Here is an 18,397-nt window from a genome sequence, read left to right on the forward strand (position 1 = left end):
ACAAAGGTTATTCCTGATTAGTATTTTTAATTATTTTATTTAGGCGTTTAGAACCTTTGGTGACCTCACAGTTTAAATTTCTATGATAAGTACGTCGTGAGCAGTGGGCATTACAGACGAACGTTCACCTAATTTTCCCCAGTCAATGAATGGCCATAGCTACACTGTTATGAATTTCATTCTATATAGAATCATGTTGAATACATATATATAATGATATTCATCCGTAAATATGAAGAATTTTATTATTTATTATTAATTACAGGTTTAGCATGGGTCAAAGCAATTTGCTATAAAGTCAGGTATAATCAATACTATGAGAATTCCATTGTTGAAGATAAAGGCAAAGCAATTGTAGGTCTTGTAGCAGCACATGAACTTGGTCATAAGTAAGTCATAATTTCAATAAGAACACAAAAATCTATGACAAGTAAGATTTAATACACCTTTCATTTCCAATCTACAATGAGATTTCTGATACATTTGAATACATCACTATTTATGGTTTTAAGCTGTCCTCCCTCATTGCAGATGATGATAAAATAAAAAAACTCATGAATAAAATTTGATACTGTCCACTCAGTTACACTGATTATATCACCTATTATTGTGTAGATATCTATTGTATTTCTATTGTTATATCAAGCAATACATTCAATACAGTTTCTACCCGAGATTGGGCATTCATTGAAATACACTTCATTTAAGGGTCAATTTTATTCCAAACTACATTAAAATGTATCTCCGTTCCAAACTACATTAAAATGTATCTCCGTTCATGAATAAAAAGAGGGTATACATAAGCAAAACGGCTATTAGAAAAAAACATTTATAAAGAGTTACATAGACATTATATAGATATAAATCTTTACTATTAAATGTAAAGACCTCATCTTGTGTTTTGCTTCTTTTTCTGCCACAATACATTGATCACCATGCCTCTGTGTCCTATAGGTTCATGCATAGTCGCATTTTTAAGTCATAGACAAGACTTCCGTTTAGGACTTGTCGGCCCGATTACTTAGACAACAAACAATCGGCATTCACATGGGAACCAAGTCTGTATCCCATTTCTTACCGACTTGTTCCTGTTTTCTTATGATGCTGACTGCATACGGTAACTTCTTACAAAGAAAGATCGAACTTAAGATAAAGGATTCAACAGATACAAATAAGTCTGCCTCATAACTTAAATTACATCTTGAAATGGACAATGAGGGTCGGTTGAAAACAAAATTTTGCGACAAAAAGGATGATTTCAGCTTTCCAATTGTGAAATTTCCATTTCTATGTAGCAACATTACAGCAGCGCCTGCATACGGAGTATATATCTCCCAATTAATAGATATTCCCGGACTTGTATTTCCTATCATGATTCCCTTGATAGAGGGTTGCTGCTAACAAGGAAGCTATTAAACAAAAAGTTCCAAATTGTAAAGTAAAAATCATCGCTTCGTAAATTTTACGGACGCCATCACGAGTTGGTTGACCATTTTGGAATATCCGTTTCATAGATGATAGCGGATATGTTCATAATGTCGTAACTACAATCCCGTCCCCCTTTCACGAATGTGATGTACAGAATAATACTTATTACCGAGTTTGTACTAAAATAAACAACACGTCGGTTGCTGCAGATGGAGCAGGATCTGCGTACCCTTCCGGAGTACCTGAAATCATCCCCATATTTTAGAAGGGTTCGTGTTAGATCATTCACGATCCTTTTCAAGATCATCAAAATGCGGTACCCGATCTTTCACGATCCGATATATCCTTTTTTTTTTACAAATATCACCGGTTTTGCAAAGTTTCGAAGTAAACTAAATCAAAATAGCTTTAAGAACTATTTCAAACAGTAATATTGAACGATATTTTAGGACAAAAGTAGTATATATGCATTAAAAATTTGAAAAAAAATTATGTTTATTTACATTTTTATTTCTCTGAAATTTCGAAGAGCTTTCTGCCCTCTAAAATTTTGTAAAAACAGTATACTTTAGGTCTTTATTTTTCTCGAATACTAATCTGAATGTTGAACCATTTTGACAAACAATTTTATTTTTCCAATATTTTCATAATAATTGATTAAATAAGATTATTTACTGACGGAGCACGTCAATAATATTTTAATCACGATCATATAACACATCTTTCTCGATCTGATGGTAATCGTTGACCACCGTTAGTTATTCTTTCACGATCATTTATATCGATTAAACGAATGACACCCATGACATACGTAATATCAAAATCGACGAAATCAAAAAAGAAAAATATACACAATCGGAGTAATATAGACTTTTAGTTTTTAGAGTTTAACAGATTATTTTCTTTGGTTTTGTGAGTCTTTGTTTACTCCTTGGTTTTGATTGTTATTGTCTTGTAAATATATTAAGAAAGAAACAAAATCTTAAAATATGTAGTAAGGTTCTAATAATTTTGTTTTAAGCTTAGGAGCTTCCCATGATACTTCGAGTAAGAACAACTGCTCTGCCGATGACAGATACGTTATGGCACCGAGTGCATATGCCAAAAAAGACGAGAAAGCAACAAATCACTATATTTTTTCAAACTGTTCAATTGACTACTTTCAGGAGTATATAGATGAGCTCAACCAGTAAGTTTATTCGATTTATATTTGTGTATTTTTATTTCATATTTTCTTTTTTTTATTCTGTACTAAAATTATTGAACAGGTAGTTAAGGCACATATTGTCTGAATAAGTATAGTTATACCATCATAGTAGAGCTGCTTTGTGTTACGTTTTTGTTGTATTTAACCCTACCTATTACGAAAGACATAACACACCATACAGGGAGTTAATATGAACATCGACAAGACGTAGTTTGGTTTATTCTTGACTATTACCGAATGAAAATAAAACGTGACCACTATTGAAACATCAGAATTACATCATACGCTACGAAATTTGGAGATGTTTACTTTTACTTATCCGTAAGTCTTTTCAGTTGACTAAGCGCACTCATTTTTCAAATTGAATTTCAACCTGACTTAATGTTTGGTGAAACGATGGAAAACTTATAGTGACAATATTATTCTTCCCATGATCAAACATAAACTTTTTATTTTCATTGTGTCATAGAGATATGAATATTTGTTGACCAAAGAAAATTCGGATTTCCCAAAAGCATCGCCTGAGGGAGGTTTGACTTTTCGAGGGAGGACAAATATTCTTATCCGTCTTAGCTAAAGAAAATAAATGTTATATTCCACTGCCAATTTTTGGTTCATTAAAGTAAAATAGTAATTTACATATAATATTTGTTACGCAAATTGTCAGTGACCTTCGCACTCACCTCATTTAGAATTCACTGACCCCATATATATGGTTTTAGGTCACTAGCAAAATGTGTAGCGAATTTATCTTGCCGACTATCTTGCCATTTGACATTTAAATTAGTAGCCTATCAAAGTGATAGGCTACTCCTCAATATAAAAAAAAAACATTCTTCCATTGCCAAAAGTAACAACTAGTTAGCTTTTTAATGTGTTTTTAGTATTTATTTCACATCATCATCAATTTCTTAATTTTTAGTCCGAATGAAACGTTTCAGATTTTTCCTCAACGCCGTGTCGTTCTGGTAAAGGAACATAACACCACAGCTAATCGTGTATGAAAACAAACCACCCCGTACTAACCCCATATTAAATATACACGGTCTCCACGCGTTTCATTGTAACCAATGATATTCCTTGAAATGTATACGAGGTAAGATAATTGTTCATATCCGGATGTATTTATAACTATGATAAGGTATTTATTAGTGACATGTTTTTTTTCTGTTTCGTTTGTACGTCTGATTTGTTTAATGCGATAATCAATATACTATCGCTATTTAAAAACGGTTAAAAATATTAAGCACTTTCAACAAGTATAACGTCATGATGTAGTCCACATGCTCAGAAAGGGGGGGGGGGGTGTATGATCCTCCGTGAAAATGAAATTTTCTGATGTTCTCAATCAATCAAATTATGATTTTCCTATCAGTATTTAATAGCAGTAGAATAAATGGAGATGTTAGATTCTGAAATCAGTTCGTGAAGAGTCATCGTCATATCATTGCTAATTTTTTCAGACATGTGGTTGCCGGGTGCTAAATCAATTACTAAATATAAGATATCAAAGGAGTGAAGAAACTTTAAAAGGAACAGATTATGAGTTTTATTTTCATTTTCAGGGTTGATAGAAATTGCATGGCATCATTGTTACTAAACCATGATCCGACAGCACTTGACAAGTACAATGATACGTTAAACGGACAAATATATAATCACGACGAGCAATGTATGCAAAATAGTAATCATGAAGATACATATCTTTGTAGGGTACGTATGAACATTTTAAACCTTCCTCTACTTAAGATAATAAAGCATTACCCTTTCACAAATCATGAATATACTAAAGGATGTAAGTTTGTATTTAATATCGTTTATCAATATAGCTTTCAATGAGGAGTGTACGTCTAGACTACTTGAATGAAATAGAAAATGAAATGAAAAGAATAGAATAGAACACATGGAAAATTTACACAAAAAACACAATTCCTTAAAAAGAACATACAAATGCTTCACATCTAGGCAATACATTTGAGCTAACAATTTTAGTACGTCTATATTAAGGCCCCTAAGAAAAGCAAATTTGGCATCTTTTTTCAAAACTTTCTCCTTAACTGTATAAAAACATCAGGACTTACGGAAAATTCTAAAATGACATAATTGATTTGCATTGTTAACAACACCGTGAAACAACTATCATATTCCTGGTATATGTACGTATATTTATTTACGAAACAATTACAATGTATCATTTTTCAAAAATGTTAATGAGCTGTAAATTTCTTTCTCTACCAAAAAAAAAACAAACTTAACTACGTGTTAAAGTGTTCTTTTTATTTGCTCTTTGTACATATGTAACCTTTTCTGTTTAGTCCAGTTTTGTAATACAATGCTGGTGTGGGTCGGGATGTAATCACCCAGCAATTGTTATTGTGAATGGGTCTTTTTTTTTTTTTTTTTATCTAATTGTCTTTTTTTTCGCTTATATACTTTGTTTCTATAGAGTGTCTATATGTCATTTTGTTTTTCTTTGTTGAAATAGTTATTTGTTTTTTATAGTGATTAAGATTATAACACAATAATTTGATTTTGAATGTAACACGTCTTCTGATTGGCTGACGTCGTTTTGTTTATCAGGGTTGCATTCAATGTCTTAGCGGCTACGTAGTTCTACGTAGATTTTTGCCTAGTTGCTATCCATATCTACGTAGAAGCTATATGCTAGCTACTCGTTCAATAGTCATAATAAATCTACGTAGCACTACGTAGCCGCTACGATATTGAACGCATCTCAGCTCATAAATATAATTTTGTCATATGACCGTAACGTCATCAACATTTTTAATGATTTACTCCGGTTTAGAATGGAATTTAGAAATTTAGTTCTAAGACATGACTGTAATATTGTTTCTGTCTATTCGAAATATCATAAAAAATGTGGTGCACACTTTAAAATAATCCAATATGCGGGTTATTCAGTGTGCACCACATTTTTTATGTCATTTCTTCATGTTGACAACTGTACCCTTTTTCTTTTGTAGTCTTTACTTATAATTATATCTGTTTTATTTGCTCATCTATAGTTGTCAATTTAATGGAGTTCTGTAATACAAGTGAGAGGTTTAAGTAGCTAAAAAACTACGTTTAATCCACCATTTTCTTCAGACAGAAACGTCTGAACTAAGCCAGGAATTTGACAGTTGTTTTCCATTCGTTTAATATGTTTGAGTTTGAATTTGCCATTGGGTAAAGGATTTTCTATTTTTAACTATCCTTTGAGTTCGGTATTTTTGTTATTTCAACTTATCTGCACAAACTAGAATCGCAGATACCAAATTTTTTGTTTGTTTTAGGTCACGAAAAATCTTACTTTTTGAAGAATTCACGGAATCCAAAAATAAGAAAAATACTGGAGGTGATATCATCAAAATGCTTGATGTTTATTGAGTTTGACAAATCGATATTTGAAAAAACAGTCGGTATTCGAATTGGTATTCAGCACTCTTACTTGCCGACTCGTTTATACTCTTACGATGTAGAATGTGTACACATTTCTTTTAGAAAATATCTTGCAAAGTTTTTAATTTCATGTATTAATTGTGAACGCATAGTAGGACGCTTACAATATAGACGCACCTAGTATCGCTCATTCTGGTGTTAATACGATTCGCCTTTCAGAATCTAAAGGATCATGGGTAATTTTATTGTTCGTACCCCAAAATGAAAATAACGTTACGTCATTGGTGGAATTTCCATTGTTTATGACATTTCTAATCAATCACGACGTTTTGGTGTACACTTTTGAAAATATTTCCCAGGATGCATTCGATTCTGAAACGGCGAATTTTCCCAATTTTATGTTTTTTGCCCTGATTTGTCATCCTACTTAATTTATAAGATTTGAACATCGGTCAACTAGTGCTGTCTAAATTCGTTGGATGTTAATAAACTATGTACTTAAACTATATCGAACATAATAACAGGATCAGATGTATGCACAAATGTGATAATAACTTATTTTAGTTTTTATACGCCCGTCAAAATTTTGACGGGACGTATTATGGTATACAAATGTCCGGTGTCCGTCCGTCCGTCTTTCTGTCCGTCCGTCCGTCTGTCCGTCTGTCCGGCGTAAACATGTCGCACCGTAACTTGAGAACGACTTATCCAAATTTCATGAAACTTAATATAGTTGTTTCTTATGATGGTCAAATGATCTGTATACTTTTGGTGAAAATAAGATTTAAACTTTTTGAGTTACGGCACTTTGTAACTAAAACAGGGGTGTGTTTTTTTTCATATGTCGCACCGTATCTCAAAAACTTTTCTTTATTATTGCTTAAAACTTTACACACTTCTTAGTTATATTAATCTTAATATCTGTATACTTTTTGGTGATGATTCAAAATTTCATTTTTGAGTTTTTGAGTATTTTGTAAAAAAGGGGGAGGTTTTTTTTACATGTCGCGCCGTATCTCAAAAACGATTTATGATTATTGCTTAAAACTTTACACACTTCTTTGTTATATTAATCTAAAGATCTGTATACTTTTTGGTGATGATTCAAAATTTCACATGTCCCGTCGTGTCTCAAAAACAATAAATGGTTATTGCTTAAAACTTCCTCAGAAACTATTTATGATTACTGCATAAAACTTCCACGCAAGACGTCGGGCGTATCATGCGCTCATGGCGCAGCTGTTTATTAACCTATTGCATAGACAAGTTTACAGTCAATGAGTATAGTATAACGATAAATGAAAAAGGGGCGATAGATACCAAAGGAACATTCAAACTCATCAGTCGAAAATAAACTGACAACGCCAAGGCTTAAAAGAAAAATTCAAACAGATCAACAACAGCACACAAAACACAACATAGAAAACTACAGACTGAGAAACACGAACCACACCAAAAACTGAGTGTGATCTCAAGTGCTCCGGAAGGAAAAGCAGAGCCTGCTCCACATTTGTTAATACTTATCATTCATTTACATGAAGTTATACAAGACATTCAGTTTTTATGGTAATTGTAAATAATTCTACTTTTTATTCAGAACCAGCACTATCTAGATCCTACAACAGTTTGTAAATATATGTATTGTAAAATACCAGGAACAGGATCTTGCAGCATACATATACCTTGGGAGGGAACTGTGTGTGGGGATGGAAAGGTAACATTGATCAACCTACTTTTATAGCTGACTATGCGGTATGGGCTTTGCACATTGTTGAAGGCCGTACGATGACCTATAGTTGTTTATTTCTGTGTCATGTTGGTCTCTTGTGGAGAATAGTCTCATTGGCAATCATATTACATATTCTTTTTTTTATATTGTTAGTTCCGTTCCTACTTTTTTTCTAATTTGAAATGGTCCATGTTTAGAATGAGGCACACCAATTAACATTAATGGTATAAGTTAGAAATTCAATCAGGTCGATTCTTGGTTCATCTTAACCAAATTAGAAAAAAAACCACTTATGTTATATTTCAGTGGTGTATTGCTGGCAAATGTTGTGAAGATGTACGAGCACAATCAGCGAACTGTAAGTTAGTTATTCAAGTACAACTTTTTTAAAGATTATTTTGCTTTTCTGTTGATTTTTAACGTTTACCTTTAAAAGGGTTTGTTAGCTGGACCGTGAAGTCATTGTTGGGATAGGCAAACTACCCTACTTTGAGAATAGACTAGTCCAACAGAAAACTAATCGATTTGTCTGTTGGACTATGCTACTTCGAAAGGAGGGTAGTATGCCTGACCTAATAATGACTTCACGGTTCAGCTAACAAGCTAGCTAACCAAAGATATTACATATCTCTACACACTCAATGGAATCCGCTGTAATTGACCTGAAATCATGTGTGCTATAAAAAGAATAAAGTAAGGTACACGCTGTCTTGTGATAACTTTCGTGTATTGCCCTACATAAAGCAAGTTGACCTGTTATCCGGTCGGCTTGTGGAAAATCCACTGGTTGACATCTATACTTGCATGACGCAATCAAGGGCTTTATCAATCTAGAGAAATTCAAATAAAAATATTTATTATACAAACTAAAAAGTAATAACAGATCTAAAAAAACAATTTCGTCCAGAAAACCCTTAAAAATATAAATAAGATCTTTTATTCTCTGCCACAGTTTGTCACACTCTGGATTTTATTTATTTACATACTTTTCAAAGGAGGACAAGGGGCAATATTCAGAACCGTAATTTCTGGCATTATCCCGGAATTTTTTTTTTGTCACTGCTGCGATGGTTTTTTGTCAACTCATCTAAAGTTTTAACAATATATAGCCCTGTCTTTGGATTTTTTTTTACAGAAAACGTGGATATCATTTGTGGCATATTTTCCATTCCCCGTCGACAAAAATAAAGGCGAATATCGAACTGAACTTTATTTTGAAGTCCAAATGGAATATTTGGTGATAAATATGTAAGACTCAGATCGACGTCCGGTCTCTAATCGACGTCTTTTCCTCTAATCGACGTCTAAATCTGACGTAACAATAAAATAACATTCCAAATCGACGGCCAATGTTATGCCTATCTAACCGATGTCCATATTTTGGCTTCTCTAATCGACGTCCAATTTTTAGCTTCTCTAATCTACGTCCGTTTAACCAACAGTTGAAATCTTTAGACCTTCAAACATATTATGTGTGACAAATAAGATCTATAAAAAATATATATATATTACATATTAGAATTAAAATAAAAAAAATAACGATCTTAATTATAAAAAAAAAACTTTTCTGAAAAACAAATATGACAGACATAAACCATCGAAAACCACTACACTACAGGCCCTTAAAGAATTTGTCGGGTTCGACATGAGTTTGAGCACTTAACAGTGGTGTAACAGCACATCATAAAAACATAACGCATTTTTTTTTTTTGCGTATACGTTTCACTCCAGGTGAAAAATATCTTACAGAGACCGAAATTTAATACTCTTAAAACAATTGGCTCAGTGTACTTCTTTATTTTGTCTATTGTAAGACTGAATAATGCTCCTATAAGTCGTTTGGTTTTATTTGTCGTTTGGTTGTTTTCTCATTATGAATATGCATAGAAATGACACACTATTATGTAGATCGATTGGATTAACTTTCTGTCAAAAAAGATAAAAATTAATATGCGTGTTACCTATTTCGGGTTAAAAAAATGTAAAAATGTTTGAAAATTTAGTTACCAAAAGAACCCTACAAAACATGTACATGTATCGAGTAAATTAAGTCCAGTAATTTATTAATAATTGATATTGGTCATCGATTAAAGACGACTACAATCAATCAGACGTCGATTAGAGTATCAAACAATTGGACGTCGATTTGAGAATGTGAAGTCAGATTTGGACGTCGATTTGTGAAACGGACGTCGATTTGGGGAACGGACGTCGATTAGAGGCCGGACGTCGATCTGAGTCTAACATATATATTGAGGTATACATTTTCCTTCTGTCAGCTTCGTCAATAGACGGATAATGCTCGACGTCTCCTAATCCCATGCGTTTAAGTTCTGCAATTGCTGCTTTGAAATTTTCTCTAGAAGCGCTAAAACTTTCATCATTCACAATGTCAATTTTTTTATTGTACGGTTGAGCCTTTAAAGATCTTTTCAATGAGTATATCAAACACTGCAGTAAATTTGTTTTATAACGGTTTCTATCAGCTTTACGCACATCCATATAAAAATGACCCAACACTTCATCTAGTTTTAAGGTGTCATAATGTTCAAATCATGGATCCATTTTTTTTTACTTGTAAATACTCCCTGAAAATAGTGGCTGCTGTTATATTCTGCTTTATTGTTTTGTCTGCACTCATTTTCAAACGTTTTTGTTAGATTTCTTCATCACTTGTATCGACAAATCGTCTTTTACCAGACTTCATCTTTAGTTGGCATAAAAATACATGAACTATGCACGACAAGTTACACGATTAGTGGGCGGTGCATACACATTAAGAGTTAGGATCAAACACGCGGTCAGTGGGCGGAGTAATCATGTGAATTTTGCGAATCTAGGACACTTGTGTATTCAACGTTTCATTAATTATATACCCAATACGGTTAGCATAACCGCACAAAAATGTTATCATGCTTTGACCTAACTAGTTGGGTCAAAGCATGATAACTTATAGTACTAATTAAACTTGAGCGAGGTGTAAAATGTTTACAATGTGTACAACTTTAATGATACAATTATGTCCATTCAAATATGAAAATTTAAAACTTTTGCACTTCGAAACGGAACTACAAGACACATCAAAAGGCAACCATGTCGATATGATAAGGTCAAAATGTTATAAAAAAAACAGCTGTTTGACGATTGAAAACATGATTAGATACATGTAAATTGACATTTACATTAATCTTATTCAATTTCCTAGCAAGGAACACCAACACAAATGCTAACTTTGATGTCCAGCGTTATTCAAAGTAAACTGACGTTGGCAATTTTTATTAAGACGTCAATCACGTAACCCGATGTTTTATTGGTACTAGAATACAGTTATGTTTCAAAGTGAAAGAAGAAAGTAATATCACAGTCATATTTTTAAATCACGTAAAGATATTTTGTGCTCAAATAAATGATAGATATGATACAACTAAGTGAACATCGCCGAAGGTAGAAAGTCCAATAGCCAGTACTCAGGGGTTACTGAGCGGAAATCATGAAAACTTGGAAATCTTTTAAATTAAGGAAGTTTTTTCCTCATACATACGTCTATTTTCTTTTCCATGTATGTTGTTCACGTATGGTTAACATTAATATAACGTTTTCAATTCACAACTATTTTGTCATCACACAACAACGAAGAGTTAAAAATTGTCTTCATCTACCATTTTTCTATATAAATATAAGTCATCAACACAATCATAGTTCTGAATACATTTATCATGCAAATATGCCTGACGGTAAACGTATGCAAATGTCACTTTTTAATTTTATTCCTTCTCCGGATTTAGCTATATGTGAGGTATTTTTTGCTTTGATCAACTCTTTAAAGTTTGTATACGGTTTGATTTTAAAATGTTTGACCTCGAGCCTCACTGAAGAGATATTTATTATTGAAACGCCCATCTGATGCTTTAAAAATTGGCATCATTAAAGTCATAGGAAACGAGTGACTGGTGAAAAATAACGTTTATCCAATTGTTGAAACAATGCATGTAATTACCATAAACAATTTTATAATTTTTTACGCAAAAATATGGTATAATCGTTAATTTTTTTTCTCTCTGTCTGATATGATTTAACAAATATGGCAGCTCATTAAATGCCGTGTTTTGACTCCGCAGTTTACTGATTGTCACCTTACAGTAAACAATCAACAAAAAAGCATGAATATTGAGCACGTGTTTAACATGTACAATCAGATAGTAGTTTATTTTAATAATGAAAACTATCCATTTTGTTCTAAAAAAACATGCATCATTTTTTTTTATTTTGAAGTTTCATATGACTTTGATGTTATTTTATTCAATTATAAACAAAATTATCACCGACAAATGGACATTGTGACCAAAGTGAAAATTTATTCGATAAAGGCAAGCATTTGTAGAAGTAAAATACTACAAATATGGCTCTAATATTCATGTTGAAGTTTCCCCCTGTAGCTGATCTAGGCCTATTGTCCTTCCCCGGCAAAAAGTTCAGGAAGAAAATATAGTAGCTATTTGGTATTAAAAAACATGAACAGAAACATTTGTTGGGTTTTCTCCAGCCGTGTGGAGAGAAAACCAATAATCACCCTTTCGAAAATATTACGCCAAACATATATCATATTAATGTTGATTTGAATGTTCTTTTTTTATTATTAATTGACAGCTTCCTGTATACTAGGAGATGCTCCATTTTGTGCTAGCGAAATTATTCCTAAGCCACGTCTCTGTTATTATCAGTATTATAGTACGATATACTGCTGTGGAATATGTCAGAATTATCATACAGGAATTACAGGTCAGATTTTTGTCTTATATTAACATTAACAGATTAATGGTAATAATTGTACTGCACAAGATAATGTTTTATTTATATCAACCGTAAAAACAAGAACTTCCAATCTCACTCAACTTTACATTTCATTTATCCTTAACCAAGATTGGAACCTTTATTGTTTATCCATGTTGTCTCTTAATGTGTGATATTTACTTTATTATAATCTGGCTCATCGCTCATAGACAAAGAAGCATGGACAACTGATGACATCGTTTTATTTTAGAGTTTTGATACTTCTTAAAGTTTAAGCAAAACTAAAACAAAATTGGCTAATTGGCCTCAGTTTGAGCTTTTTTCGTAATTTAAGATATAAAACAAGACGTGAGTTTACTCAAAAAGATATTTTGCTATATATTTATATTATTATAAAACGATCTTAAGGTAGGTAAAATATATTTTGGATAAGGCATAGGTTGATATTGAATTTGACTTTAAACGAATTTGTAAAGGTGTGATACCACCATTGATTTTTCCCTATTAGTCTGTTAAATTGGCACTTTTAAAAAAATCGTACAGTATTTACCTTTATTTCAACCAAAGAAATACTTTGCATGTGTAAAGTTCAAACCTTTCCAGTGATGCAGTGAAAATTTCACACTACATTTCATTGCATATAAGAAAGTAACCATCGCCGAGGGTAGACAACCCAATTTTTACACTGTTATTTACTGGTTACCTGCTTTGGTAACTATGTAACCGTAACGTTCCAAAATATTTTATAAGACCATCAAATAAAAAAAGAATGATGCTTTCAGACACCCAACATACATATTTACGACTCAGAAAAATTTAAGTGCATTGAAATGCAGGGTTAATTTTCTACAACTGTCAAATTCAAGGGAATATTTTTTTAGGCCTACTTTCGTATGCAACCGGATGTGACGTACCATGATTTGGTGGTATTACACCTAAAATAGCAATAAATGGGCAAACATATCATTTTAATAATGTTTCAGGTGTCATAGTTATAACACGGCTCATATTCTAAAAAATCAGATTTGATTGCAAATGCATTTAGCAATAAAACCGACATAATTCTCAAATTTCTAAAGATTTTTGTAATTTCAGGGGCCAGACAATTGCTTTTCTGATACATTTATCTTTGCATATATAATATCAAGACATTAAACGCTAGTCTCTTTGTTGGTGTTTTTCAGTACTTTTCATGGCTTTTAATATTGGCCTTTTTATGCTATGGCTCTTGTCTAATATTGAAGATGGTGTTGAAACTCTTTCTTGTTTGATAACTAGAGTGCCTTCCTATCGGAGTTGGCGTTTTATACTGATATATGAAGCTAAATGTTATTGACCCTAATTGCAATGTTAATATTTTAAGCGCATAATGATCAAGTCATAAAAAAATTATATCACATCTCTTTGTGCTTATATAAACATTAACTACAAATGTAATTAAATCCTTTCTGGGCATAAAGAATATATGTTTGCGAGGGCTGTCAAGTACATTTTTTATTGGTTTATTTTTCAAAATTATCACTTTGCGTAAATACATTTAATAAATGTATATAAATAACACATAAATGAGAGAGTGCAGAGCAGATTGGTATCCCGAGAATACATTGTCAACAGAGGCGAAGCCTTATAGAATTTATATTTAATAATAATTTACAATTAATAGATATAAGAAGATGTGATATGAGTTGGAATGAAACAACTCTCCATCCAAGTCACAATTTGTAAAAAAAAGTCTTAAAAGTTGTTAATACGTATTTCACCCTATACTGACATTGTTCTCCATAGGTTGTGAATATGGCGATCGTCTGAGTGGTTGTGTAAAAACTGATTGTCCTTTTTATGATACAAATACAAGAGAAAATTCCTGCTGTAAAACGTGTGCTCCAGACGAGTCTACAACAGAAGCTGTGAAAACGACGGGAATGACAACCCAAGAAAGCACTACAATGGAGACTACAACTACGGTTATGACAACATCAGACACTACAACACCGGAAGTCACTACGGCAGAGGCTACAACTCCAGATATGACAACGACTGAAATGACAACACTGAAAAGTACAACAACTGAGGCTTCTACGTCAGTTATGACAACAATGAAGACTACTCAGCCGGAAAGTAGTACGACAATTTTAACAACAGAAGAGGCTACAAAACCAGAAGTCACTACAACAGAGGCTACAACTACAGTAATGACCACAACTGAAATGACAACACTGGAAAGCACAACAACAGAGACTACAACTCCAGTTATAACATCAATGGAGACTTCAACACCGGAAGGCACTACGACAATTTTAACAACAATGGAGACGACAACACCGGAAGTCACTACAATCGAGGCTACAACTACAGTAATGACCACGACTGAAATGACAACACTAGAAGACACTACAACCAAGGCTACAACTCCAGTTATGACATCAATGGAAACTTCAACACCGGAAGGCACAACGACAATTTCGACAACAATGGAGACGACAACACCAGAAGTCACTACGGCAGAGGCTACTACAACAACAGTTAAGACATCAATGGAATCTTCAACACCGGAAGGCACAACGACAATTTCGACAACAATGGAGACGACAACACCGGAAGTCACTACGACAGAGGCTACTACAACAACAGTTATGACCACGACTGAAATGACGACAAAGGAAGACACTACAACGGAGGTTACAACTCCAGTAATTACAACAACGGTTATGACAACAGCTGAAATGACAACACTAGAAGACACTACAACCAAGGCTACAACTCCAGTCATTACAACAACGGTTATGACAACAACTGAAATGACAACACGAGAAGACACTACAACTCCAATTATAACAACAATAGAAGAGACAACTCCAATTATAACACCAACAGATGGTACAACAGCAGAAAGCACTACTTCAGAGAGCACTTCTACGACTGATGATCCTATCCTTACAAGTAACTAAATAATAATAAGAAAAAGTTTTGAAATATGTCTACGTTTCTGAAATAGAGAAAACAATACTTATATTCAATAATCCTATACAAAAATTACAAGGACAGTCTCAAAATAATATAGATATAAGACTGCGTCATCAAAAACAATAATTGTCTGATCAGTTTAAAATGACTTATTGTTCTTTGATTTAATTTTTTATGACTACGTTTTGAATATTCGTAATGTTTGTGAGATGGAATCGACTTCAACATTGTTTACACTAAATATTAATAAGAAGATGTGGAATGAGAATCAATGAGACAACTTTCAATCCAAGTCACAATGTATAAAAAGTTAACAATAATATAGGTCAAAGTACGGCCTCCAACAAGGAGCATTGGTTCACACCGAACAGCAAGCCGTAACTAATCTATGCCTGTATAAACTTCAAAATTTAGGTGGTGATTCAAATACAACTATGTACATCTAATATGGCTTGTTAAACTGAATTACACTGCATAGTTATATTAGTTACCAGAAAATACACACAAAAAATAAAAATAAAATAAAATATACAAAGATTTAAAATCAAATATATCTCCTCTTACTAAGTCCCCGTGGTTGACGAATCCACCAAATATGAAATGGTCGTCCCCTAATTATGCTAAGTTTTCAAATTTCATAACTTGACATAAATAAATTCTATATCTGTATTTCGATTGTTTTTATTTTACAGTAATTATTGTTGTCTCTGTGGTCGGAGCAGCCGGGTTGGTAGCAGTAGCAATGTTTATTTACTGTTACGCCACAAAATGCATAACGAAGGTAATTATCATCAATATAATTATCTTAATTACCTCTCATCAAAATAAAATAACTTGTAAATTTGAACACAGAATCCAAACACATAATCTGTGTACTCTAAATCTATAAGTGATCATACTTTAGAGATGTTCATTTCCCGTAAATAAAGTTTTTGTCTTACGGATCAGTATATAATTTCAATCATACTAACAATTCAATGCTTCAGTCCTAGTATTTTTTACAATATTCATAAAATTGTTTTTTGATTTTTAGCAGTCGGGTAGCTGTTCACGTCAGAACTACATCATAAAACACAATCTTTCAAGACCGTAACCATGTTTAAAATGTTTTTTTTTCCTGATTAATTTCAGGTTGGTCCAATGCCTGCATGATAGCAATCATTATCTGGTATCATAAGATTGTCAAGTACATAGAAGTCATGAAAATGGAATTTGAACTAAACTTACAGAAACTTGTTAAAGTACATCCGTTATTATATTACTGTCTCACAGATGTGTATAGTTCTCATTTATTTTTATATATAATTCATTTTTTTATTGTTTATTTTATTATACATATATGTATTCATTTATATGTCACTTCTACTGTCAAAATGGCCGAAGTGATATATTGCTCAACCTTGGCATCCGTCGTCAGTAATTTTACACATTTTCGTTACGTTCTTTGAAATTAATAGCCAAATTTAAAACAAAGTTCTAAAGCAAAAGAGTTAAAGCTACAATGTATATTTGGATCGCAAAAGAAACAAAACAAACAACCCCATAATGGTCAGATATAATCCAAATTCGCCGTTTCAGAAATTAATGCATTCTGGGTAATATTTTCAAAAGTGTACACCAAAACGTCGTGATTGGTTGAAAACGTCCAAAACTGGAAACTCAACCAATGACGTGACGTTGTTTTCATTTTGAGGTACGAACAATGAAATTACCCATAGTCCTTTAGATTTTGAAAATGCAAATTGAATGATAGATATCACTTGACGTCATTCATACAAAGTTACAAATGAGAACTTAAACATTTCCTGGCCTGGTTAATACTTCACAGTATAATCAGAATCGGTAAAGAGCTCCATACAGCTAAATAAATGATTAATTTGTACATTATGTCTGACTATAAATAAAATTTACTTACTTTCTTACTAACTGAGCTTCTTAACAAATGGCAAATTACCGATAAAACTCCTACACATTGCTGAGTAATACATTGCTAAGGAGGAATGACTACGTGTATGACCATTGTAACATTGGACATAGTTGTACAGAAAAATGTTTGCATTATCTATATGGAAGTACTGAGCCCTTTGATCTGATTTTCAGTATATTTGTCGTTCGTTGCATTGATGTGGTTAATAAGTGTTTTTCGTTGTTGTTTTTTTATAAAGATTAAACCGGTGGTTTTCCCGTTTGAATTGTTTTACTCTAGTCATTTTGGGGGCTCTTTATAAAGCTTGTTCGATTTGAGCCAAAGCTCCATGTTGAATACCGTACTTTGACCTATAACTTTTATAAATTGTGACTTGGATGAAGAGTTGTCTTATGACACTCATACCATATCTTCTTATATCTATTTGTGAACAATATATGCTACGTTTTTAGAGCACCAGTCCTTATCTATTCATGAACTGACGTTTTTGTTACTCAGCAGAATATATATGTATCTACTTGTTATACTGTTCAATTGTTTTCCTTATTTGCAAAAGTCTCCACTATGCACTTAAGCGAAATTTGTTTTCTATATAGTTACGCAGTACAGTATTGTACCAAGATGTTTTTTTATTGAAATAATTTTTAATTGCAAATTTTTGATGTTACACCTTTTATGCTTTACATAATATGAACATGTTTATGTACGTTATAAATCATCTCAATTTCATTCTATTGTTGTAGTAATTGAAAAGTTCTGACTTTTTATGTCAGTAAATATCTAAAAATACCACATTTTCAATACTAAATCGACAATCACATGCACACATATTACCTTAAATTAGGATAGAGGGAAGCAGTCCATAGCTTTTTACAAAGCTCAAACTTGGTCATTTTTATGACCGTCAGCTTGAAATGTTACTACGCCTATACACACGGTTTTTTTGTTT

General features: G+C 32.6%; 1 protein-coding gene across 1 annotated transcript; it reads left to right on the forward strand.

Annotated features, from left to right (window-relative positions):
- The first annotated feature begins 14,352 nt into the window (after positions 1-14,352).
- Positions 14,353-18,171, forward strand: LOC143058509 (uncharacterized). Its single transcript, XM_076232020.1, has 3 exons — positions 14,353-15,497; positions 16,214-16,302; positions 16,653-18,171. The coding sequence occupies exons 1-3, from the start codon at positions 14,480-14,482 to the stop codon at positions 16,671-16,673; spliced, it is 1,128 nt and encodes a 375-aa protein (XP_076088135.1). The 5' UTR covers positions 14,353-14,479; the 3' UTR covers positions 16,674-18,171.
- Positions 18,172-18,397: the final 226 nt, after the last annotated feature.

This window comes from Mytilus galloprovincialis, chromosome 14, assembly GCF_965363235.1.
Source record: "Mytilus galloprovincialis chromosome 14, xbMytGall1.hap1.1, whole genome shotgun sequence".
Classification (NCBI taxonomy): Eukaryota; Metazoa; Mollusca; class Bivalvia; order Mytilida; family Mytilidae; genus Mytilus; species Mytilus galloprovincialis.